General features: G+C 42.5%; 1 protein-coding gene across 3 annotated transcripts in view; it reads left to right on the top strand.

Moving 5' to 3' along the window:
- nkain2 (sodium/potassium transporting ATPase interacting 2) overlaps positions 1-24,789 on the top strand; it is a 187,108-nt gene that overhangs the window by 147,284 nt on the left and 15,035 nt on the right. For 2 of the 3 annotated variants that reach the window (XM_014205110.2, XM_014205112.2), the window contains exons 4-5: positions 2,846-3,049; positions 21,684-21,744. In XM_014205110.2, coding sequence (XP_014060585.1) covers positions 2,846-3,049; positions 21,684-21,744 — 265 coding nt within the window. The remainder of the gene's footprint in view (positions 1-2,845; positions 3,050-21,683; positions 21,745-24,789) is intronic. The other variant, XM_014205111.2, reaches the window with a different exon arrangement.

Here is a 24,789-nt window from a genome sequence, read left to right as displayed (position 1 = left end):
TCCCTCTTTTGTGTTCGAACAACCAAATCCCCCCAACCAGGGCTTGCTAAGCATATTTTTTTTAGACCTTGAAAGTAGTGTTGCAGGAGTGTACTGGTGGTGTCTAAAATATATCTACAGAATAACTCACTCAAATGCCATTCTCGTAAAAGTGTACCCATCCAATTTGTAGGCCCTTGTAGTGTCACTGCTTTTTAATGCTCAATCAATGTAATATTCGAAAGGTTGTAGCCAATTTGAATTGAATTCATTCTGTTTTTCGAAGGATTCTCTGGCTGATAAAACAGCAAGACAGTACAAAGCCCTAAAAATGAAACCCACGGGGACGTAGCGAGCAAAGTAAAGCCTCCGTGCAACTCCTGTAATACTTTTCTTTGTTCCCTTCAGATGTAAGATAGATACTGCATATGGCTGATTCTCAATTATTCCACATTTTTGTATCCTCTGGCGACTTAGTTTCTTCTACTTTGTTATCAGGGATGTGTTAGCCTATCCTTTTGCAGTCATCAAGTATGGACAACAACCGTTGGGAAAAGCCCAGTCATCATCACCTTATTATTTAGGAAGAGTAATAACAACCAGTCAACTCTCAGTGACACCCAACTCTCACGCTGTCCTTGTACTGGTTCCAAATGATGCTGAACCACACTGCCAGTCAGTCAGAGGGTAGTGGAGAGGTGTTTGGCTGCTAGTAAGGAAAGCAGCCCTGTATTACTGCATATGGAACAGTGATGAGCTGTTCTCGCCACTCATTCTATTCTATCAATTTGACTGATGATGGATGTTGTTCATCCACACGACTGACATTCATTACAGCAGATACAGAGGCAGGGAGACACAGAGAGGTAGACAGCTGCAACCTGCCCCCCCCCCCCCCCAATCTCTTTCTATTCACGTCTCGCAGTCTTTATGTTCCACTTGTCTGTCTTCATACGAGGAGGCATGAGAACACACCTGTCGTACGGCATGAGGCACCGAGCCGGTCCACTCTCGGTGCTAGGGGACAGGCAGAGTTGTGCTAGTCCGGCTAACGTGTTTAGGACGACTGTACATAAGATTGCACATTAGAGCAGGCTATTGTTCTATCACAGGTCATGTACTCTGTAAGTTACAAGCATTTCTTTCATGTGTTTGTTTGTCCATTATGTGGGTTTTAATGTAATTACAATCTGAAATAGTTGAGCAGTCTGGCACTAGACCTACCGGATAAGGCCTTGAGTTTCTGATTGTATTAGAGAGCCTATTGCATCAATACCCACTCCTCAATGAGACAAACAAGCAGATAAAAAAAATATGCTGTGGGTTTGTTGTTCGTCAAGGCTCCAGCCAAACGTCTCCCACTGATGCGTATTTCAAGATGAATTAAAAGCAGTTTACCACAACACCCACATCCTGCTGTGGACAAACACTGGCGCCATTTGTTGAGGCAGAGGAGTGGTAGATCTTGATATGGCCTTTAAACAACAGGCAATAATGCCACTGACACCAATCCCCCAGATGACTCATTCCCTTCTGCAGGAGAGAAGAAAAGTGGGAGCTGGTTGACAAGTGTTGGTAGGATGAAAGTAAATTGGGTGGTGTTACTTGGTTTTGTAAGTGAGAGGGAATGTTTGTCTCAATGCCAAATACCAAGGTTTTATGCTAAAATAACTGATACACCGCAGAGCGGGCAATACTACAGCTAGGGCTGGAAGGCACACTTGTCTGATTTAAGCAGTGCTCCTAAATGTGAGTTGAAATGTCAAAATGCAGGTCTTTAGGGAGAGTTTAGTGCAGGCTGATAACGTGTGCATCGAATATATTCAGACACGTGTTCGTAGGTGTGAGAACAGGGTAGAGGTTTGAGAGCTACTAGGACCATTTCTGGGATGGATTTTGTCAACGTTTTATTCCCTCTTCATTCGTTCTAGCTTAAGGATGTGTGCAAGCACACTTCTCTCTCAGTACCAACTCGAATTATCCTCTGCTTGATGACTCAAATGACCCGGGGTTTCACAATTACTTTTTGTACACCGGAGTTTGGATCGCTAGCAATGGAAATGGCACAGAAAAACTCGATCCTTAATAGCCCTTTCTTCCGTCACTTGATTGTAGAATTAATGGCATGCAAAAGCTGAATGCATGTTGGCTCAGTTTTACTCTCTGTGTACTCTTGTTCTGCTCAGAATTAATAGCCTTCCCGAGATGCCGGGAAAGAGGCAGAATAAATAATTGTGTTGCAAAATGTTAAGCAAAGCTTTTAACTTAACTGAAAACATTACCAAAGCAGCACTAGCTCTAGCTCAATGCTTTTTCCACTCTTGAATGATAGATGATTCTTTAAAACAAATTTCGTAATAGGCTTATTTAATCAAAGTAAAATACACATTGCATTAAATTGGAATCTCAGTCTCCTGTAGGCAATGCAGCCTTTTTAAAAAGTTGGGAAGTGGTAGCGTAGAGAAGTCACAGAGGGGAGGTTTTTCACCCTTTTAGCCATTGTTCCATGCCAACGAACACATTTTAGCTTGATTAGAATATTGTGGAGCGCTGGGTGTTTGACCTACGCTGTTAAATCACTGCCAGACTGACTGAGGTGTAATCGTGCTTAAGCTTGAGCACGTAATTGCACTGACTCCACTATGGCTGGGGAAGGCATCGGTAGTAGCTGAACACCTACAACAGAAAATCCATTGTCGATATACTCAAAACGTACTCAACTATCTAGCGTTTCTATATAAAATAGCTCAATATGAATGTCACCTCAATATTAATGTTGTCCCCTTTCCACATAAACACCTGATCTACAGTACAGTAGTACCTATATATACGTATTTCACCCCCCCTCCCCTCTCCTTTCTGCCAGCAGGACAGTGACCTGATCATGACCTTCAACATGTCCATGCACCGGTCCTGGTGGATGGAGAACGGTCCAGGCTGCAGGGTGACCCCGGTCACCCCCCCTCCGTCCTGGGCCCCGGAGGACCACCGCTACATCAGCATCGCAGGTTGTCTGCTGGAGTACCAGTATGTGGAGGTGGCCCACAGCTCCCTGCAGATCCTTCTGGCTGTAAGTATAGTAGACCTCTGTAAGTATAGTAGACCTCTGTAAGTATAGTAGACCTCTGTAAGTATAGTAGACCTCTGTAAGTATAGTAGGCCTCTGTAAGTATAGCAGACCTCTGTAAGTATAGTAGACCTCTGTAAGTATAGTAGGCCTCTGTAAGTATAGTAGACCTCTGTAAGTATAGTAGACCTCTGTACGTATGTAGGCCTCTGTAAGTATAGTATACCTCTGTAAGTATAGTAGGCCTCTGTAAGTATAGTAGACCTCTGTAAGTATAGTAGGCCTCTGTAAGTATAGTAGGCCTCTGTGAGTATAGTAGACCTCTGTAAGTATAGTAGACCTCTGTAAGTATAGTAGACCTCTGTAAGTATAGTAGACCTCTGTAAGTATAGTAGGCCTCTGTAAGTATAGTAGACCTCTGTAAGTATAGTAGACCTCTGTAAGTATAGTAGGCCTCTGTAAGTATAGTAGACCTCTGTAAGTATAGTAGACCTCTGTAAGTATAGTAGGCCTCTGTAAGTATAATAGGCCTCTGTAAGTATAATAGGCCTCTGTAAGTATAGTAGACCTCTGTAAGTATAGTAGACCTCTGTAAGTATAGTAGACCTCTGTAAGTATAGTAGGCCTCTGTAATTATAATAGACCTCTGTAAGTATAGTAGACCTCTGTAAGTATAGTAGGCCTCTGTAAGTATAGTAGGCGTCTGTAAGTATAGTAGACCTCTGTAAGTATAGTAGGCCTCTGTAATTATAATAGGTGTTACGGCTTGGTAATTGTGGAGGAGGAATGAGGCGCAGGAAGCAGCGAACACAGGGTAGTGGTGTTTTTAATATACACTCACACAAAAAACAAATGTTCCCACACACAGGGGAGAAAATGCATACGGCGTCCAACAACGTCGACACGAACATAAGCCGTCCAACAAGAAACAATCATTAATCCCGCACGAACAGGAGCGGGCCAGCTAAACTAAATAGCCCCTCTAATGGCTAATTGTCACAGGTGTCACAAAATAAAAAAAGGGAAAAGCAAAAGGGAATCGGTGGCAGTTAATAGGCCGGTGACGACGACCGCCGAGCGCCACCCGAGCAGGAGGGGGCGCCACCGTCGGTGGGAATCGTGACAATAGGCCTCTGTAAGTATAGTAGACCTCTGTAAGTATAGTAGGCCTCTGTAAGTATAGTAGGCCTCTGTAAGTATAGTAGGCCTCTGTAAGTATAGTAGGCCTCTGTAAGTATAGTAGACCTCTGTAAGTATAGTAGGCCTCTGTAAGTATAGTAGGCCTCTGTAAGTATAGTAGGCCTCTGTAAGTATAGTAGGCCTCTGTAAGTATAGTAGGCCTATGTAAGTATAGTAGGCCACCAGAACAGCTTCAATGTGCCTTGGCATAGATTTAACAAGTGTCTGGAACTCTATTGGAGGGATGTGACACGATTCTTCCACGAGAAGTTCCATCGTTTGGTGTTTTGTTGATGGTGGTGGACAACGCTGCGCGGCTCTAGAATCTCCCATAAGTGTTCAATTGGGTTGAGATCTGGTGACTGAGACACATACACACACCCTTTAAACCCCCTATGCTCCTTTGAGACCCCTCTTTCAAAGTTACTGAGATCTCTTCTTCTAACCATGGTAGCCAAAATAATGAGAAACTCTGCATTTTTATACATGACCCTAAGCATGATTGGATGGGATGTTAATTGCTTAATTAACTCAGGAACCACACCTGTGAGAAGGAACCTGCTTTCAAAATACTTAGTATCCCTTGTCTACTCAAGTGTTTCCTTGATTTTGGCAGTTACCTGTGTGTAGACCTAGTCTGACTGCTAGTCTACCCGCTACACTCCCTCTCATCTCAGCAGGGGGACGGGATGGAGCCTAGGCTCTGGGCATGTGGGACTCTTTTTGTTGGAGTTGGAAGACTGTACACTGACCTTGTTTCACATGAAGAGGCTTTTATATTTGGGCTATGATGATGATACCCCGGTGAACCACGATATTTTGCACAGAAATGTTCATATTGTTTTCAGCTTAGTGAGGCTGTCTACCTGTGGATAAAGAAGTTGATCGTATGGATGAAGAAGTTAATCGTATGCCTGTGCACAGTCATCAATGCTGAGACATGCCAATGGGATGTGAAACACACATTATTTCGTCTCGTATTACTGGCTGCCTACTACTGTAGTGACTAATGGCCTTGCAGCAATATTATAAGGCAGAAAATTGTCAACGGGAAAAACAACTCTTCATCTTTCTAAAAGTGCAGGCTTAGGCCTGGCGGCAGCTTTTAGTGGCTTGGCAGTAGGCCATCCCAGGGGGTGGCAGAGGAAACGCAATTCCCTTATTGACGATTGGTTTTCCCTCCATTCTCCTCCAGAGTGTGTGTGTGGGTGTGTGTGTGTGTGTGTGTGTGTGTGTGTACGTGTGCGTGTGCGTGTGTGTGTGTGTGCGGCGACAGTATGCATGTGTGTGTGTGTGTGTGTGTGTTTTCTGTGTGTGAGCTTATGTGTGTGTGTGTGGTGTGTGTAGGGAAAACCGTCCCCAGTGTATCTTTCTTTCCCTCTCTCGCTCCCGCCACTTGTAATTATAGACCTCAGGCTCTCAGTGTGAGCAGGAGATTCCCACAATGCACCAGGATATTTCAGAACGACTTAATATATGGCGTGTAATTAGGGGAATGTTGATGTAACAGAGCGGGGTGTTGTTGCTGTGTCAATGATCATGTCGAGGGTTCCACATAGATAGATCCCAGGAGAACACGTTCTCTCCAGCCAGTGTGTGAAAGACAACCACCCGATACTTTACCTGCCTGGAGTTAGAACTATTCTTAAACTCTTGTCAGACACTGTGCAACCTATTTTGGATTAGATTTCAGGGCTACTTCTCAGGTTTATACGCATCTCAATGTATTTTACTCTGCACATTGGAAACGCGTTTCAGTCATAAACCGAACACTTACATTGTTTTGATTGAAAACAATCGTGAGATGGTGGATGACCATTGTTCCCTTTAGCGCATCATACGATCTGTCTACTGTAGGGACTATTGCACTCACATCAAACAAGGTTTGTGCGTCGAGTCTACAGTATATTCCATCACACGTTCAGCGAGTCTCTCGTGCAGTACAGTAGAATAGATACATAAACACAATTCCAAACACCAGTGAGAAATATGCTTACAGCCTGTCAGATATTATGTAGAAAATGATTGGAGTTATTGCAAGTTCAATAACGCTTAGTCTCCTAAACACAGGAGTTGGTTCAGTAGCATGGTGTCAAGAGAATGTTGGGTGCCAGGATCAATATGACAATGATTGAATTAAGTTCTCCCTGAAACATTGAAGGGGACTAGACGGGTGTCGGTGTCAGCAAAACCTTTGAGCTGCCTGACCGGGGGGGATTTAGAGGGCTTCTTCATTACTACACAGCCTGCATGGAGCCCAAAAATAATACAATGGTTTGATACTTCTTTCTGATATTTAGGTGCCATCTTTTAATGTTCCCGACGTCACTTTTGCATAGACTAGGAACAAGTTTCTGTGAGGATAAAAACAAGAGTCGCTGCACCTTTTTATTTCAAAGGCTAAAATATGCTTGGAGAGAGACCAAATCCATTAAGTTTTATGTCGAATCTAATGTCCAAAGTCTGTTATGTACTGTTATATAAAGTAAAACCTGGACCTGAGTGGTTCAGAGCACTAGCTTCTGTAGTGGAGGCATTTGGGAAGTGGTGTGTCGTGCTTTGTCATTATGACTGATAGCTGTGAGCCAAAGTCTACAGCCATTCAATCTGCAGACCTGGCCACAGTGTCCAGTATCTACTAGACATTGTACAAACCATGGAGTTAGAAACGATAACACAGCATTACACATACCGGTATTCCCATAATAACTGTGCCGTGCTGCCATAATGCATTTGTATTGTAAGCTTACGGCTGCTGTTGTCTTTGCGTAGCTTTTTACAAGCTTAGTGGAAAGCATTGGGCTGAATTTAGAATCAATTTGCTAAATTACCTCCCATACTCCATTCAAGCGGAGTACCCTCTGTAAGCGGCTTTGCGTTGCACTGGAAGTCTTAGCGACGGACATCATAATTGGGCTAAGAAACATTCCGAGGCACAATTGCATCCCAAACACACTTTTCCTATCTCAGACGTTCGAAGTGGATGGAAGACTGTTTAATTGTGTCTGGCAGCACGAGGCAACAATGTCAATTTTCCCCAGCACCTCTTTAATGGATAATGAATGGCTTTTGTTTCCTCACATGAGAATCTCAGGGAAGGAAATGACTGGTTCATTATCTTTCCCCCAAAATGAATGAGTGGCTCTTTGATCTGTTAACTGCGCAGACAACCGCCCTCTCTCTTCTCCTCCTCTCCTATTCTCTCCTTCCCCCTCTGCCAGACAAGAACACAATTGATCCACAACTTTTGGTTGTCCCTCTTCTTTCATTGAAGTACAGTCATTTGATAGGGTACAAAGTACCCAAGTAATAATTTCTTATCTCATATGTATTAATGGAAATAACCTGGAAGGTTAATCTAATTCAGTAATATCTATGAAAATGGGCCGCAGTGAAAGAGCCTCCTTGTGTGAACCACAATGATGACAATAAAGAGATAATTATAAGGATTACAGAGGAAGCATTTTCCCTGTCATCCACGCACCCACCGACTTCTTTTTTAGGCAGCTTCCTCGGCTCCGACAGAAGACGTTCCCCAAGTCTCACTGTTATCCTGCTGCTCTCTTTTCTAGCGTCAGAGCAACAGAGCAGCACCTTCTGCTAATGAGGTTTCTCTCAAAGCGGAGAATTGATGTAGGGGCCTCATCCGTTCATTTACAACCAGCCCAGACATTAGTATGGCTGTACGCGTCATTACGCCATAAGGAAAGCCTCCGTCTCAAAGTCATTAAATAGTGCATTGTACTAAGAAGCCTGCCTTGGATGGGACTGAGGAAGGCTTGAAATCGCTTTTGATGTTACTCCTCCCCTCTCCTCCAGTCCTCCCTGTCTTTGTTGTCTGAGTGAAGCTGTCTTTGTTTTGCTGTCAACACCAGACAGGCACGCAAGTAGCTACGGTAGACAAATAAGATGTTAATTGGCGCAGTGACCCTTTACCAAAGTAGTGTAATAAAGACAGCCCAAGCAGTTTGCAGTGGGGTCACCGTGACACTGTCAACATGAGACTGTTGGGCTAGGTGGCACTTAGCTGAGGGACCATATGGTATTTTCAGCTCTAGGGTTGTGAGGTTCGGCCGAAACTGTGATGTCTCACTGTTCTTTTGCCGCGTCCCATCTGCAATTACACTCCGTTCCCACCACCATAGGATGTCATTATCTAGGGAGAACGTGTTAATGTTCTGAGCTAGTCGGTGGAAAAATATCAGTTAAGACATTCTTGATTGGGGTCCATGTGGAATAAATTCATCTCGGTAGCACAGTGGTGCACCATGCTGTGGTAGGTAAGGTTGCTCTGGGAGTGTAATCACACAGCTCTGTGTGGGAGTTGAACCACTGATTATGGTTAACACTCTAGGTGATTAACGTCCTCCGTCTCACCTTCAGCACCGTACCGTGGCGAGGTCCAACCATGTTGCTTTGCACCATCGTCTGCTGCATGAACCTATTAGTGTAATGCAACACTGGATGAGAAGAGCTACAGCGCACTCTCCCATGGTGGAAAATAAAACTCACACCTACTGTTACTGTACAGAAGCCATCGCAGTTAACCATAAAAATGTACAGTACACTGACATATACTGTGTAGGTCTCATGCCATCCAACCTCTTTTTCACTGGTCTTGCTACTGTGATGATTTTATTTTGTCTATAAGAATGGCTGCTTGTCAGTTATTATCTGCAGTCAACCTCTGGGAGATGACGAGTGCAGCCAGCAAGACGCTGATATGTTGCCAGGCAGATTTCTCTGTTCTTCCTTCACACTGGGAGAGAGCAGAGGAGAGGAGAACAGTGGCGTCAAGGCCAGGCAGTGCACAGAGCCACAGAGCAGAGATCCAGCACACGCCACCAGAGTCCAGGGGAGAGCCTGGGGGACGGGGGGGGGGGGGGGGGGGGAAGGAGGGACAGTGAGAGGCGGCCATTTCATATGGCTGGATAAGCGGCTAAATGAGCTGTGTCCGGTACACAGTAGCATGGCTGACGCCTCAGAGCCCCGGGGCCAGATTCTCTAAGAACAGCCAAGGAGGACCCGAGGAGGACCATGAATCAGAAGAGCTTCCACGTTCACTCTAACAAAACTGTTTGATGAGGAATGATGAAGGTATGACTAACTGTTCTATTCAAAGCATGTGCACAGACTGTGTTTGGACAAGGACATGGTTTAATGCGAAAGTAATTGAAGTAACCCTGATATGAACTGTCAGAGTCAGTGCCAGTGCGACTGTATTGCTGCTACTAAAAGTTGCACATTTATATGCAGTAAAGTCACAGCTCTATGGAGTTGTAAGGGGACTCGGTCTGTAGAAAGGAGCAAACTTTGCCATTGACGGGTGCCTCCGATGACAGGTGCCATAGGGCTGCAGTATATGTAGCAGGCTGAACTCCTGGCTAGCACCACTTACTGTCAAACCTTAGCATTACAATTGTGTCCAGGACCCCATATCCAGCAAGACATTTCTCATAGACACACACACACACACACACACACACACACACACACACACACACACACACACACACACACACACACACACTGGGAGGAATAATGTTTTCTTACTGGAGGAGACAGCTGTTGGAGTCCACAGCCCCTCCACTCCTCCATCACATCCTCCAACCTGTACAGACACACAACAGGCGTCCTGTGCCCAGGGCCAGAATACACTTTAATAAATGAGACTATTAACACAGCTATCGGGATGTGCTTATGAGAATATTTTCAATGACACTTGTAATGAATCACACCTTGTTTAATTACATAGTGCCCTCTGATGGTACTGTTGTTTTTTTCTTGGTTGGGGATTCCGAGTGGGTCTTTGAATGTGAGTGTAATTGTTTAGAGAAGAGCTATGGCCCGGTTCCATTAGCTAGAAGATTAAAGGGACGCACGGCATAACGGTAAGTTTCATATTTTCACCTATCACTCAGGCACTGTGAAAGCCCCTTTGTGTAGTATTTGCCTGGTTAATGGTAAAGCTCTTCGTGATATTATTTACCCTTCTCTGAATTTAGCCTGTTGATGAAGTGGGAGAATTATCATAAACCCTAAGTGTTTAAACAATGTCATCTCTGCTTTGCTGCTGTGATCTATTATGGGAGTAGTGGAAATACCTTGTGTGTTTTATTCTCCATATGATCCCACCATTTTAATTTCCATTTATTTTCCTGTTGTTTGGCATTTCTGTCATGATGGGATGAAAATTGCTCTCTCTCCCTGTCTCTCTGTCTTCAGACATTCATTTCTATTTTCTACCTGAACCTCTCTGTCACGGATCCCTCTGGAACTGTGTCATTACGCACACCTGGTCCCCATTCCCACTGATTGTAATTGTTTAAATGTGACCTTTGGTTTCCATTGGGCTGTCGATTATTGTTACAATGTCCGTTGGTCCTGTGAGTACCTGTGCTGTGTTGTTTTGGCTTTCGTGCCACTTGTATTGTGCAGATGATTACGGGTTTGTGCACTTGTGTTATTTATTCGAGGTACTCCTCGCTCTTGTTTGGGTCTCAACCCTGTGTTTTGTATACGTGTTTGTTTGGTCTTGGTCCCCATGCCTTTACATGGCACGCTGTAATTTGGGTCAATAAAAAACCCTATTACGCATTCCTGCGCCTGTCTCCGATCCCTTTATACCAACGTGACACTCTCCCACTGCCTTCAATGTTCATTTCAATGGCTACTGTTCAAAGAAGATAACAGAATGGAAAGATGCGTATCTTTAGAGAAATCACTATTGAAGACCTGGTGAGCCAATTTGGTCAGAAGTAATTTTAAGAGGATTGGAGGAGGTATCAGTTATGGCGGAGGGATCTGCTCCTCTGGTGCACCGACGAAGGAAAAACACTTTGCTTTTCCTCATCCAAGTCTTTCAATGTCGAATTAAACAAAAAAGCAAAGTCCACATTGATAGATGAATCCAATTCATTAAGCCAGGATAGGTGCTTCGCTCCAATTTCCGCTTCTTTCGACAATCAATTTTTCTTTGCCAAAGACTACACGTGTTTCACGCCTGTGCATGTATAGAAAGACATTTTATGTTTTGCTTTCAGTTCTGTGAATAGTGAATGCCTTAGCCCCTGTAATAAAATGGACCAGTTTTGACAGTGGCCAACACCTTGAGGGAATTGAATCAATTGGCCTCATTAAATGTTAGGCCCTAAAGGCACACAGAGACCATGGCCGCACGGAATTGCGATCTTAGACTAATTGTTGTGTTGAAACAGTCATGCTTGGCAAATCATTCACGAGACATCTGTCAGTCTGGCTCACAACGTTACCACAGAGGCTTCAGTATCAATCTCAGGCCCCTTTCCCCATGTCTGTCTCTCTTCTTATTCGAAGCCTGTTTCTCTGTGTGTCTCTTCGTTCTCCACTCTCTGTGAGATGGGCTTGTTGTTGTGGCTGAATGAGTAACGGTGTGGACCTGTGTTGAGTGACAGGGAAGCTGATATTGTCGGGATCTCTGAAGTGTCGGAGCATCTCATCTGATAAGCCAGAGAGCGAGAGCGAGCTCAACGGCGAGGGAGGGCGAAAGCGGGCGCCTATTTTTCAAATGTCAGAAACGACATGGGACGCCGCTTGATGAGTCCCTGTGAGCTGTGAGCACAGTGTTTCATTCAGCTGCTTTAATTGCGGGAGCCTTTTGCTCCCAACGCCGACGACGCCCCATATCACAGAGCTGGAGATGATCAGTCTCCCTCCACACCACTGAGGTGATTGTAACCAGTGGACAAAAAGGGCAAGCTAGCACAACACTAATGCTGCTGGGGCTGTCATTTGAATAAATGACATTGTCTGAAATGCATAGAAACACTGGTCTTAAAGACCTCAACTGCCATCTAATTTTTCAATCTCAAAGTTTTGTCCGTGGTAAAGCGTTGTAGTGACACACTGACACTGTGTTAGTAGCAGCCTACAGCCTCGGTCACGACACAACATTGTCAGAGTAATAAGAAATAGCTGTCTGTCATTGTGACATGTAGGATACACTGCAGAGACGTTCAGCTCAGCCGCGTATGTCTTGACAAGGGGCAGATTATTTGTAAGCTCTCCGCTGTCACAATAGGTGTATACATTGTGTTTGGCTAAAGAGCAAACAGCCTCGGTGTATGAAAAATGGCGACGACAGTGTGTTGACACGTGTTCTTAATGTGTTGAATTATGTTGAGATATTCGGCTAGTGTTAAGAAGGCGCTTGACCCTGCCTCTGTCACACTTCCTGTGTTATCCCTCCAGTGCCTAATACAAGTCCTGCTCTCTCTTCAATCTCCTCTCTTCCCCTCCTTCTCTCCTCTCTTCCCACTGTGTTGATCTTTAAATCCCGTTGTCTATTACAGCGTTTGTCAGGATAGCACCTTTCACTTCAATCCGTTATGCCTCGTCAGGGAAAGGAAATATCTCTGACGTGTTATAAAATGGCCATTACTCACTCCTTGAGGGCTTTGGGAGGTCACAAAACCAATTATCAGGAAGTCACGCAGGCCGTACACCAAGTGACTTATGACCTCCCAATTTTTCACCATGACCCTCATATTTAGGAGAAAAGATGGGACATCTAGAAATAAAATCTATCAAGCTTCACATGGGTGCATCAGAATTTACAATTACAAATATACTGATAGTCAGGCGTATATTGAGCATCCCCGACTACCTTGCAAAGGATTTGTTTGCGTTCCCCTTTTTGCATAGAGGTCAAAACTACCATCAGCTTTACCATCTTCTTGGCAGACCGATATTAGCTGGCTTGCCATTAATTTTGAGAGTTGACGCTTAGAATACAAAACAAGCATCTACTCAAGGCTCTCAGGGCTCAGTACATTACAAAGGCTAGGTTGGCTTGGTATTCAAACAGTATTTTGGCCTAGATCAATGGAGAGATGTCTGAATGCATTATAGTAAACAAAGAGCAATTATGCTCCTAGCTCAGAGTTGGCTTTTACAGCAAGCAATCAATCCCTGGACAATGGATATGGGAGCTAAGGGCCACATAATGAATGATTATCAAGTGAAGGAAAGTATCTCTGCAAAGCCAATAAGGTTAGCCAATAAGACCAGAACCAATTAAGCAGAGTTGTCTATGTTGAGATGCTTTGCCTTAGGTAAAACACATTAGCTAACCCACCTTGGGTCACTTCCATCAATTTAATACTGTAGTCGTGTGTGGGTATGTGTGGAAGCAGCATCAATATAGATAGAAGGATATGGAATGTACCTTTAATGGTCTACTCGAGACCCATACCTGTAACCCTGACCAGTGACAATGAGAACAAATAGTCCTTTCCTGTGTGGGTAGTGTTACCAAGCAGTGCAAACCCAGTAAAGGTCATTCCACCTTAACCTTCTGCCAGTCAACATGCATGCAACAACCATGTCACGTAACCAGCCTATTGAACAGCGTCTAAGGGTTCTCGTTTCAATCTTGACTCTTTGTCAACAGGAGTGCACAGCAAATAGAAATATGCGATAATGGAAGCGATTTCTCAATTCAATCCTGTCTGGCCATGGCATGTTAGCCTGGCTGGTGGGACTTTAAACGTCTCTGTCTGAGGTATAAAGGAAATGGGAAACTGTAAGAGGGAAATAATGGTCAAACACTTCACAAGCATCTCTGTGTATTTGAGGAGAGAAGAGAGTGGGAGGGAAGCACCACCCATGTGTTTATTGTGCTGTAACATTGCTATGTCAAAAAGTGACTCATTCTCCTCTATGGTTAAGTGCCTTCTCAATTGTGAAAGTGGAAAATTGGGTCTGATGAATGTCGTTGAAGAATCACAGTATTCTCACAGGAAAAGAAGACTTCTGTCTCATTTCTGATCATTTGGTACCACTGGGACAACGCAACAGCTATCCTGGAGTAAAAGAGCGCTCTCAGTACAATGCATTGATTTATCTCTTTGGATTCCCTAGAAATATCAGGGTAGCCATGCAGGGAATATAATGTTGTTAAAAGATCATTATCAATGATTTCTTTAGGGAATGACTTAATAAATGTGACCTTTCAGATGTGTTGATGTGTTTAAACCACCTACTCTTTCAACATTCAGTGATTCTGCTAAATGTGCATATTTCATAATTACAATGCCAGGTTTGGGCAAGAGATTCAGACTAATGTTGAATAATCCTTCATATTCATGTATTTTTTTATCTAGCGGCTTAATATTGATTGCCTGTTGCTTAGTCATTTTACTTTCATTTGCATTGTGGTGCATTTTTCCAAAGCTTCGAATTTGACTTATGATTTGTCTGAGGTACAGGGCAAGATACATTTTCCGCCACATAGAGCTATGTGTACTTACCGTCAGGCTTCTTTGAGAGTAAAAAGGGGAATCTTTTAGGGCTTCTGGAACATATGCACTGTGACAGAATGATCTGGTTTGGTGGAATCTCTCCTTACTTTGTGTGAGATATCTTCTTACTTAAAATATGTCATGTTTCAATTTCTCAAAACTCTTTCAGGCAAGTTTCTTTTCCATTCATCCTTTCATCCTCTTTCTGGCAAACTGTGGCCAATGATTCAAGAAGTAAACTCGTTTGAGAGCATTAATTATTCAGCAAGAAAATGAGTCTAATTTATTGGAGAGGTTTGACATTTTTAGCATCCTCATTTGAATTTTCACTTTTTCACTTACAAGCATTTGATTATTGAACCACTCGTATTGATTACAAAATGTATTTCTAATCACACAAATGAGGAAAAGAGTATATCTGTTTCCCAAATGGCACCCTATTCCCTATATTCCATTACTTTTGATCAGGGGCTGGTCAAAAGTAGTGCACTATATATGGAATAGGGTGCTCTCCTCCTTCATTATGTACAATGATTTACGCTACAGCCTATAGTAGATAAATCTTTCCTTTGACCACTTTTCCTCCTCTCCTCTTACAAAATGATGCCCACCAGCTGAAGACTCAATAGAGAAGTCAATGAGCTTGGCCCTCGGCCATGATTAAGGAAGTAAACGGTTAATTTAGCTACCTAACAAGACCAACGTCAATGTGGAACTCACAGCACAAGCTCAGGAGGTCTTTGCTGTGGAGCCTCTCCTTCTTCTGTAGGGAGACTAATTCAGATGAAGAGCCCGGTAGGTCGCCCAAGGAGGATTAGAATGAAGAGAACTGAATTGCTTTCTGCTCTAAGGTTGGAAGATTATTGAAGACACAGAGGTTTATTTTAATTACACCCACAGAATGGTCCCAGCTCACAGCTGAAAGTCTGAAAGTTCTATCTACATTAAATGGAACCTAATGAATTCTTCGATATCTTATTTTTTTAAGGATTCAAAAATTCACTGTCAAACAATGATACACTGATGTACCAATATATAAAAAGTTACACCAGGAGACATTAACTTGGGATTGCACTAATGAGTGTAGTTTTACATTAGAATAACAGTAGCATTACTGGGTTATTTTTTTAATTTAACTAGGCAAGTCAGTTAAGAACAAATTCTTATTTATAACGACAGCCTACCAGGAACAGTGGGTTAACTGCCTTGTTCAGGGGCAGAAGGACAGATTTTTATCTTGTCAGCTCGGGGATTTGATCCAGCAACCTTTCGGGTTACTGGCCCAACCCTCTAACCACTAGGCTACCTGCCGCCCCTTTCTTACTGCATACTGTGCAGATTAAACTGTCTTTGATGGTTGTGAATGTGCGAGGGGTGATGCTTTGCCATCATTGAATTATCATGAATCCTGAATACATTGCTCAGGGCCCATTTTCCAAATGTTCTCCAGTCTTTTTTCTTCTCGGTATGGGGTTAAATACTAGGGAAACATTTCAGCGAGGCTTTCACTTGTCCTCAACCTGCCTGTGCAGTCTTACCCACAGTGTATGCAGTACCTCATTTAGAATGATGCATCAGCATGCCATCCACAGCATCTACCCCCAACCGCTCTGATATGTGGCCAACAGAAAGCCCCATTTTATAGGAACTGCTGAAATGCCATTTGGCTTTATTGTGATGAGTAATAAAACACACATTGAACCTTTAGCGTACTCTGTAAATGCCCCAAAATATATACAATCAGCATTTCCCTGAGCCAGGTCTGGTTTTACAAGAGTCTGTATGCCAGCAGTTGTCCTATTTAAAAGGTTTAATGGAGTCAATGTACTTAGATGTTTGCCCTTGATGTGTTGTAGCTTGCTTCCATTTCCTGGGGATGCAACCCCAGTAAAAAGCTAAGGTTCCACTGAAAGTCTGTTTGCTGGTGAAAGCTGTGAGATGTGGCTGCAAATAACCAGTTGTTGGCATGGTACGCAGCTCTGCCCCGTCTATAAACGTTAAGGAGCAAAGTCACCCGCAGCGAGCCAAGGAACACAGGAGGATGGAGTCAAGGACATGTGAATTACCTTTTGCACAAAGTGAGCCTCTCACAGTTTGAAATGGGAGTCTACACTGAGACAGAAATAGGTTGAGTGATGCCACATCAGCACCTGAAAATGGATTAAACTACAGGATTGTGCCCACTTTTTATGAGGAAATAGGTTAGCTGGGAAATGTCCTCCACATCAATAATTGTATGAAGGACCTTTGAAGTTATATTTTCCTTGCCGATCTCTAACATGGTTGGGTGAAGAAAAATATCTGATTATAATACTATAGATAGTAAAATGTGAGGTGTTGGAAGTGAGATGCAGGGGTAGGTGAGAAGCCAAGACGCAGGATTTCAACATATTCAGTAGCATGCTCACATCTGTAGACTTTGTATAGCAGTGGAAGCTGCTGAGGAGAGGAAAAAATTGTTGGAAAAATTGTCCAACAATTGTTTACAGACAATTTTACTTTTTAATTTAACAATTTACAGACAAAAATTACTTGTGTCATGCACAAAGTAGATGTCCTACCCGACTTGCCAAAACTATAGTTTGTTAACAAGAAATTTGTGGAGTGGTTGAAAAACGAGTTTTAATGACGCCAATGTAAGTGTATGTAAACTTCCGACTTCAACTGTGTATACAACTGTATATATAAAATGTTTCCAACAATTGTTTACAGACAGATTATTTCACTTATAATTCACTGTATCACGATTCTAGTGGGTCAGAAGTTTACATACACTAAGTTGACTGTGCCTTTAAACAGCTTGGAAAATTCCAGAAAATGATGTCATGGCTTTAGAAGCTTCTGATAGGCTAATTGACATCATTTGAGTCAATTGGAGGTGTACCTGTGGATGTATTTCAAGGCCTACCTTCAAACTCAGTGCCTCTTTGCTTGACATGGGAAAATCAAAAGAAATCCGCCAAGACCTCAGAAAAAAAATTGTAGACCTCCACAAGTCTGGTTCATCCTTGGGAGCAATTTCCATACGCCTGAAGGTACCATGTTCATCTGTACAAATAATAGTCCGGAAGTATAAACACCATGGGACCACGCAGCCGTCATACCGCTCAGGAAGGAGACGCCTTCTGTCTCCTAGAGATGAATGTACTTTGGTGCGAAAAGTGCAAATCAATCCCAGAACAACAGCAAAGGACCTTGTGAAGACGCTGGAGGAAACAGGTACAAAAGTATCTGTATCCACAGTAAAACGAGTCCTATATCGACATAACCTGAAAGGCCGCTCAGCAAGGAAGAAGCCACTGCTCCAAACCGCCATTAAAAAGCCAGACTACGGTTTGCAATTGCACATGGGGACAAAGATCGTACTTTTTGGAGAAATGTCCTCTGGTCTGATGAAACAAAAATAGAACTGTTTGGCCATAATGACCATCGTTATGTTTGGAGGAAAAAGGGGGAGGCTTGCAAGCCGAAGAACACCATGCCAACCGTGAAGCACGGGGGTGGCAGCATCATGTTGTGGATGTGCTTTGCTGCAGGAGGGACTGGTGCACTTCACAAAATAGATGGCATCATGAGGTAGGAAAATTATGTGGATATATTGAAGCAACATCTCAAGACATCAGTCAGGGAGTTAAAGCTTGGTCGCAAATGGGACTTCCAAATGGACAATGACCCCAAGCATACTTCCAAATTTGTGGCAAAATGGCTTAAGGACAACAAAGTCAAGGTATTGAAGTGGCCATCACAAAGCCCTGACCTCAATCCCATAGAAATTTTGTGGGCAGAACTGAAAGAGTGTGTGCGAGCAAGGAGGCCTACAAACCTGACTCAGTTCCACCAGCTCTGTCAGGAAGAATGGGCCAAAATTCACCCAACTTATTGTGGGAAGCTTGTGGAAGGCTACCCGAAACGTTTGCCCAAGTTAAACAATTTAAAGGCAATGCTACCAGATACTAATGTAAACTTATGTAAACTTCTGACCCACTGGGAATGTGATGAAAGAAATAAAAGCTGAATTAAATCATTCTCTCTTCTATTATTCTGACATTTCACATTCTTAAAACGTGGTGATCCTAACTGACCTAAGAGTGGGAATTTTTACTAGGATTAAATGTCAGGAATTGTGAAAAACTGAGTTTAAATGTGTTTGGCTAAGGTGTATGTAAACTATCGACTTCAACTGTAGATTGATGCTTCTAATTGTGCATGTTATAAACAAAAAAAATTATGATTAAAGATTGTACTCTATGGTTGGATTGATGTATTTTTTTCAGTGCTACATTTATTTGTCAGACCTCCTTCTACAAGGCCTGGTCTATGAGAGGCCTAATCATCTATGTACACATATTTTGTTGACGCCTAGGCTATAGAGATGCATTCAGGTAATGAACTCATTATTAGCATCAACATTTTAATTTGATTACAATTATTTATTGTCAATCATTCTTGAATTTATTAGGCTATACAATTAAGTAGATCAATGAACTGATAATACATTCATACGTTACTTTTTATCCAATCATTTTTGGATATGAATATTGCATTCTATTATCCATCCTATGTGAAAAATGTTCATTAATGTTAATTTGTGTATTTATAATAATAATCTGAAAATCAGTCTGAAATGGATATTTCGCCTATTGTTCATGTCCATATAGCCATGGACAATGTGGTAAAGAACTGTTATTCCTCATTTCTTTTTTATTTACTTTTTCGCTCGCTTGACTCACTTTTCTGGGGGGAAAATCCGTTAAACAGTGAGTCAATTTTGTCTGGCCTTATCTAGTTTCCAAAATGCAATAGCCATAGTATGTATTTGATTTCTAACAACCAATATGAAACCCTTTTTTTTTAAGTCAAAATATTTCTAATGCTGGAGAATGTTTCTAGTCAATTTCTCCCTGGCTGAATTGGTGCGTTCAGAAAGAATGGGACCGTTTTGAAATCACTCTCCTACTACAGTACATTGCATTGTCATGCCTGTTGAATTTCACAAGTGCTGCACATAGATTGAACGTATCCTCTGCCTCAACACTCCTTGACCTTTGAGCAGGGATGTGCGTGTGATCCATGCATACAACAGCACCCTCCAACTATAATAAGGCCAACATGCGATCGCAATCGCACCCGTGCAAAACATGCCACTCATTCAGTGTCGTGGCTATCAGCTGCACAACATAGGAGAGTATTCATTTATAAGGCTCCTGATTCAATCAGCCTTTGAACAGTAGTGCAGTCAATCATATTCAAAGTCAACTGGACAAAGCTGCTTTTTGAAAGTGATGGTTATGAAGCTATGTAGTAGAGATGTGTGTCTAACTCCCACCCAGACAATAGAGAACGGCGATGTTGCGCGTCTTTGTTTATTCTGAGGAGACGCGGCTCATACTACTTGCGGTGAGATCAATCATGCTCCCAGACTTATTCTCAATTATTAATGGTTTCCTCAGTAACTCTGCATGTATTATTCAGATGTATAGAATCTAATTTTAACCTGCCAGTCGGGAGTCATCGTCACAGTGGTATTTCCTACGGAGTAGAACGGTTTGTGTATAAAGGAGCCTTTATCATAAGAATACCCTTCTCTATTTACAGGAGACAAATTAGGTTTACGCCCTGTGACACGGTTCAAAACGAGATGCCATTGGGTAATCAGAGGAGCTTTGTGTGTGTGTGTGTGTGTGTGTGGTGTGTGTGTTGTGTTTCTGTCTGATAATAACGCCCATGCGACAAACAAAAAAACAGCTCCTTTGTCTCACCTTCTCAGTGCTCCTAATGGGTAAAGTGTGCAGTGTATTGTGTGAGTGGTGGGGCCCGGATCGTGTGTGGCATGTGTCCTTCACATCAGGGCACAGTATTATGCAAATGGCCCAGTCTGGAGATGTATTGCATCTGTGTGAGTGTTGGCCTGTGCTCCCAGCCAGCTACAGAGACAGAGCAGGGGGAGAGGGGGAGGAAGGGAGCGCCACATTATTTAGAGTAAATGAGGGCAAGACCTTGAAATATTCCTGGAATTTTAAATCTGTGGTTGCTCAGATTTACAACTGTGTCTGTTTATCGGGCAGGGCGGGGTAGAAATGAAATACAAAATAGCTTACTGTGTCTTTATGCATTAAGTTAAATGATCTGATTAAACGATGAACACAGATTATAAAAAAAGCCATGTTGGCTAAACTCTCCATCATGGTAGGGGCCACCATGATGAATCTCAATGCACACACTGCTGGTTGCATGCCAGCATGACCCTTAGACTCCAGACAGCGCCTGAATATGAGGACGGCACACCCATTATCCACATGGGTATCTATAGTGCTGTCTCGTGCATGGCCTCATGTCTAACTGAATCCTCTGTTACATTGAGAATGTCCATTCCTCTCCACTTACACGCTGACCTCAGTCTGACCCCCAGCATCTGTATCGCGCAATCCAATCAGAGACCTCCAATTCTTGGTCTATGAAATTACAGGCCTAAGGAAGAGCGGGGAAAGAGAATAATATGGTTGTGTTGTTCTGAGTTGTATTAGTGCCTAGAGCAGGGATATCTACTATACTACTGTGTTGTACTTTGGATAAGCCTTCAATTACATTTCCTATGTTCGCCTGGCTTTCTACTGTTACACTTAATCCACTTAATCATTATATTAGGTGACTCATTTTAAATACAGACTTATTAAGAACCGCCAAGCCCACATTATTAGCCCCGACCATTTAAAAACAAAAAAATGTTTGTGGAATGTCTCTTAAACCATGTATTTCCATTGTCGATGCAAGGTTTCTTTTTTCTCTCTTTTTCCATCGTCGTCTCTCTTCCTCCTCTCTATATGACCCATTTCCTAGAGCAGAGTGATGCATTATATGCTGTACTAACACCTGTTCCCTCAACACAGATATTGTTAGATGGTATTAGATTAGATGCTAACACCTGTTTCCTCAACACAGAATGTTTTCCACTTGGAGATGCTCTTCTGATCTCTATCTTGTTCCCATTTTGTATCACCGGTGGCTCATATTTTCCCACCAATATTCTTTTGTAGCTCTCTGCAGCTCTTGAAGGCATGGACACAAAAATCGATGTTTCCTCCACTGATTGTGCTATTCTAATTAGTCTCTATCTCACTGTAAAATGTCACAACTCATAACTGCAGACTAACTTAACTTTCCTCGTTTCTCTTTTGCAGCTTGTTGGGTTCATCTATGCCTGTTATGTGGTGAAGCTCATCTCAGAAGAGGAAGACAGCTGTGAGTATTGCCTTTCAACGAATATTGTAGATCTAGGAGAAATATACCCGATTCCTACAGTCGCACATTTAAAGGCGATTATCATTTCCCTTTGCTTGTTATAATGATGACTCAGTGCCATCTCACCTCATGTGCCTCAGTTGCCCCATTCACGTCATATCAGAAACTCAGAGTTAAAATTAAAATGAGCATAAGTTATTTGCGTATTGGTTGATTCTGATCATTCCCAAGTGGGAAACTCGGGTATCATCTTTCTACAAAGAGTAAGCAAGTTGCAAATTTCAGAGTTTCCGACATGACATGAATGTGGCAAGTGAAACACACCTTTTATTCATAAGCTTTACCTGACCAATCACATAACTCCAGTTACTGATGTTTTGCTACAACAGTACTAATGAGCCATTTTCCTGGACTCGCTCCATGATATAATAAATACCTAATTATTTTATGTCCAGGTAAATATATACAGTATGTCTGGCTCAAGGCTGACATCTCTGTATTCCTGCATTTACAGAGTACTTAATTTACTCTAATAACCGAGCATTGGCATGGCCATTACTCTTCTGGTAGGATCTTTAGATTTAGCCAAGTTTAATGCTCCAGCAAACATTTACATTTAAAAGTCCAATTGCCTTGCTCCAAGATGCATGAATTATTCTCTTTGGCCGCTGCCTCTTTTTCACAAGATTAGAAAGCAAGACATATACTGGGACAGGAATTACTTTTTGTGTTATCGTCATTTAGAAATGAATATTGATTGCCCCAAGACATGTGCTAGTTCTCCTTGTTACTCGTCTTGCTTTGGAAACATAGTATGTGCTGGAAAGAATGCATTTGCCAACTACCCCGGCATGCTAGATCAATACCATTTAGTTTTTAGCAATCTCTCTTGCATTCTCTCCATTTGCAACATTCGTCACCAAGCAGCAGCCATAAAGAGAAAGAAGGAATGAGAGGGGATAGAGACCGAGAAAGAGAGAGGGGGGGGGGGGTCACATGAGGCGACATGATTGCACATTGCCTTCTCTATCGTTTCAGAACATTTTTCACTACACTACCGTTCAGAATTTTGGGGTCACATAGAAATGTCATTGTTTTTGAAAGAAAAGCAAATTTTTGGTCCATTAAAAGAACGTCAAATTTATCAGAAATACAGTGTAGACATTGTTAATGTTGTAAATGGCTATTGTAGCTGGAAATGGCACATTTTTTATGGGATATCTGGGAGGAGTGGGAGGCCCCGGTGCACAACTGAGCAAGAGGACAAGTACATTAGAGTGTCTAGTTCGAGAAACAGACGCCTCACAAGGACTCAACTGGTAGCTTCATTAAATATTACACGCAAAACACCAGTCTCAACGTCAACAGTAGAGAGATGACTCCGGGATGCTGGCCTTCTAGGCAGAGTTCCTCTGTCCAGTGTCTGTGTTCTTTTGCCCATCTTAATCTTTTATTATTATTGTGAGATATGGCTTTTTCTTTGCAACTCTGCCTAGAAGGCCAGCAGCCTGGAGTCGCCTCTCCACTGTTGACGTTGAGACTGGTGTTTTGCGGGCACTATTTAATGAAGCTGCCAGTTGAGGACTTGTGAGGTGTCTGTTTCTCAAACTAGACACTCTAATGTACTTGTTCTCTTGCTCAACTTTGCACCGGGGCCTCCCACTCCTCCTTCTATTCTAGTTAAAGCCAGTTTGTGCTGTTCTGTGAAGGGAGTAGTACACAATGTTATACAAGATCTTCAGTTTCTTGGCAATTTCTCGCATGGAATTGCCTTCATTTCTCAGAACAAGAATAGACTGACGAGTTTCAGAAGAAAGTTCTTTGTTACTGGCCATTTTGAGCCTGTAATCGAACCCGCAAATGCTCCAGATACGCAGCTAGTCTAAAGAAGGCCAGTTTTATTGCTTCTTTAATCAGGACAACAGTTTTCAGCTGTGCTAACATAATTGCAAAAGTGTTTTCTAATGATCAATTAGCCTTTTAAAATGATAAACTTGGATTAACTAACACAACGTGCCATTGGAACACAGGAGTGATGGTTGCTGATAATGGGCCTCTGTACGCCTATGTAGATATTCCATAAAAAATCACCCGTTTCCAGCTACAATAGTCATTTACAACATTAACAATGTCTACACTGTATTTCTGATCAATTTGATGTTATTTTAATGGACAATTTTTTAAAATTTTCTTTCAAAAACAATGACATTTCTAAGTGACCCCAAACCTTTGAACGGTAGTGAATATTACCTTGAGTTTCATAATCACAGTTATTAATTTAAGATTGGATACAGCATGCCTTTATTAAGAGTGCCCGGCTCCCCTAGGTCCGCCCCTAGGTCAGTACACTAACAATACTTTTAGTGTACTGACATTATACCTGACTGCTGGTTAGTGTTGTCGCAACCCAACATACAGTACTGCTCACCAGCAATAGGGATTCATATAAAAAAAGTTCCAGTGGTGGTAGAAGAAGGCTTTGCCTCTGATAACTGTGTGATCACCTTCAATATGTACACAGTACACTGAACATGGGAGCTGGTATGAGAGATATTACTAAGAGTGTGTGCGGTTTGGTTGCTCTCTCAAGCTAGAAAAAGACTGAGTCAAATAAGTGATGCGGCACTTAGTAGGCTATTTCCTCTACATTTAGCATGGGTATCTGAGTGTAAAAAAAAATGCGGCATTTCTCCTGGCTCTGCTGGAGCCCCTGTACAGGGAGCCAACACTAGGTAGGCAGGAGTACTAAACCATGACCACAACCAAACGTGAGTATCTCAGCTAGCTGAGATTGCCTATCAGACCGTGTCTCTCTCTCTCTCTCTAAAGAGTATCCCCAGACATAGCTTTCCCATCTTTAGAGCCCAAATGTCACTGCCCAGAATGGGGAGTACCTCAATCTGGCATATTATATAGCCCATCCTGGATAAGTAAAGGATTCCCTCAGGCATTGTTATGATAAAAGTCATTTTGGTCCCAATTAAGAGACGATTATATTTGCCACTCAATAATGGCAGTAAGAAATATGCCATTCAGGGGAAATTA

This window comes from Salmo salar, chromosome ssa06 (assembly GCF_905237065.1).
Source record: "Salmo salar chromosome ssa06, Ssal_v3.1, whole genome shotgun sequence".
NCBI classification, from domain to species: domain Eukaryota; kingdom Metazoa; phylum Chordata; class Actinopteri; order Salmoniformes; family Salmonidae; genus Salmo; species Salmo salar.
Note: the sequence above shows the minus strand (reverse complement) of the source record. Positions and strands in the feature narration are given on the sequence as shown.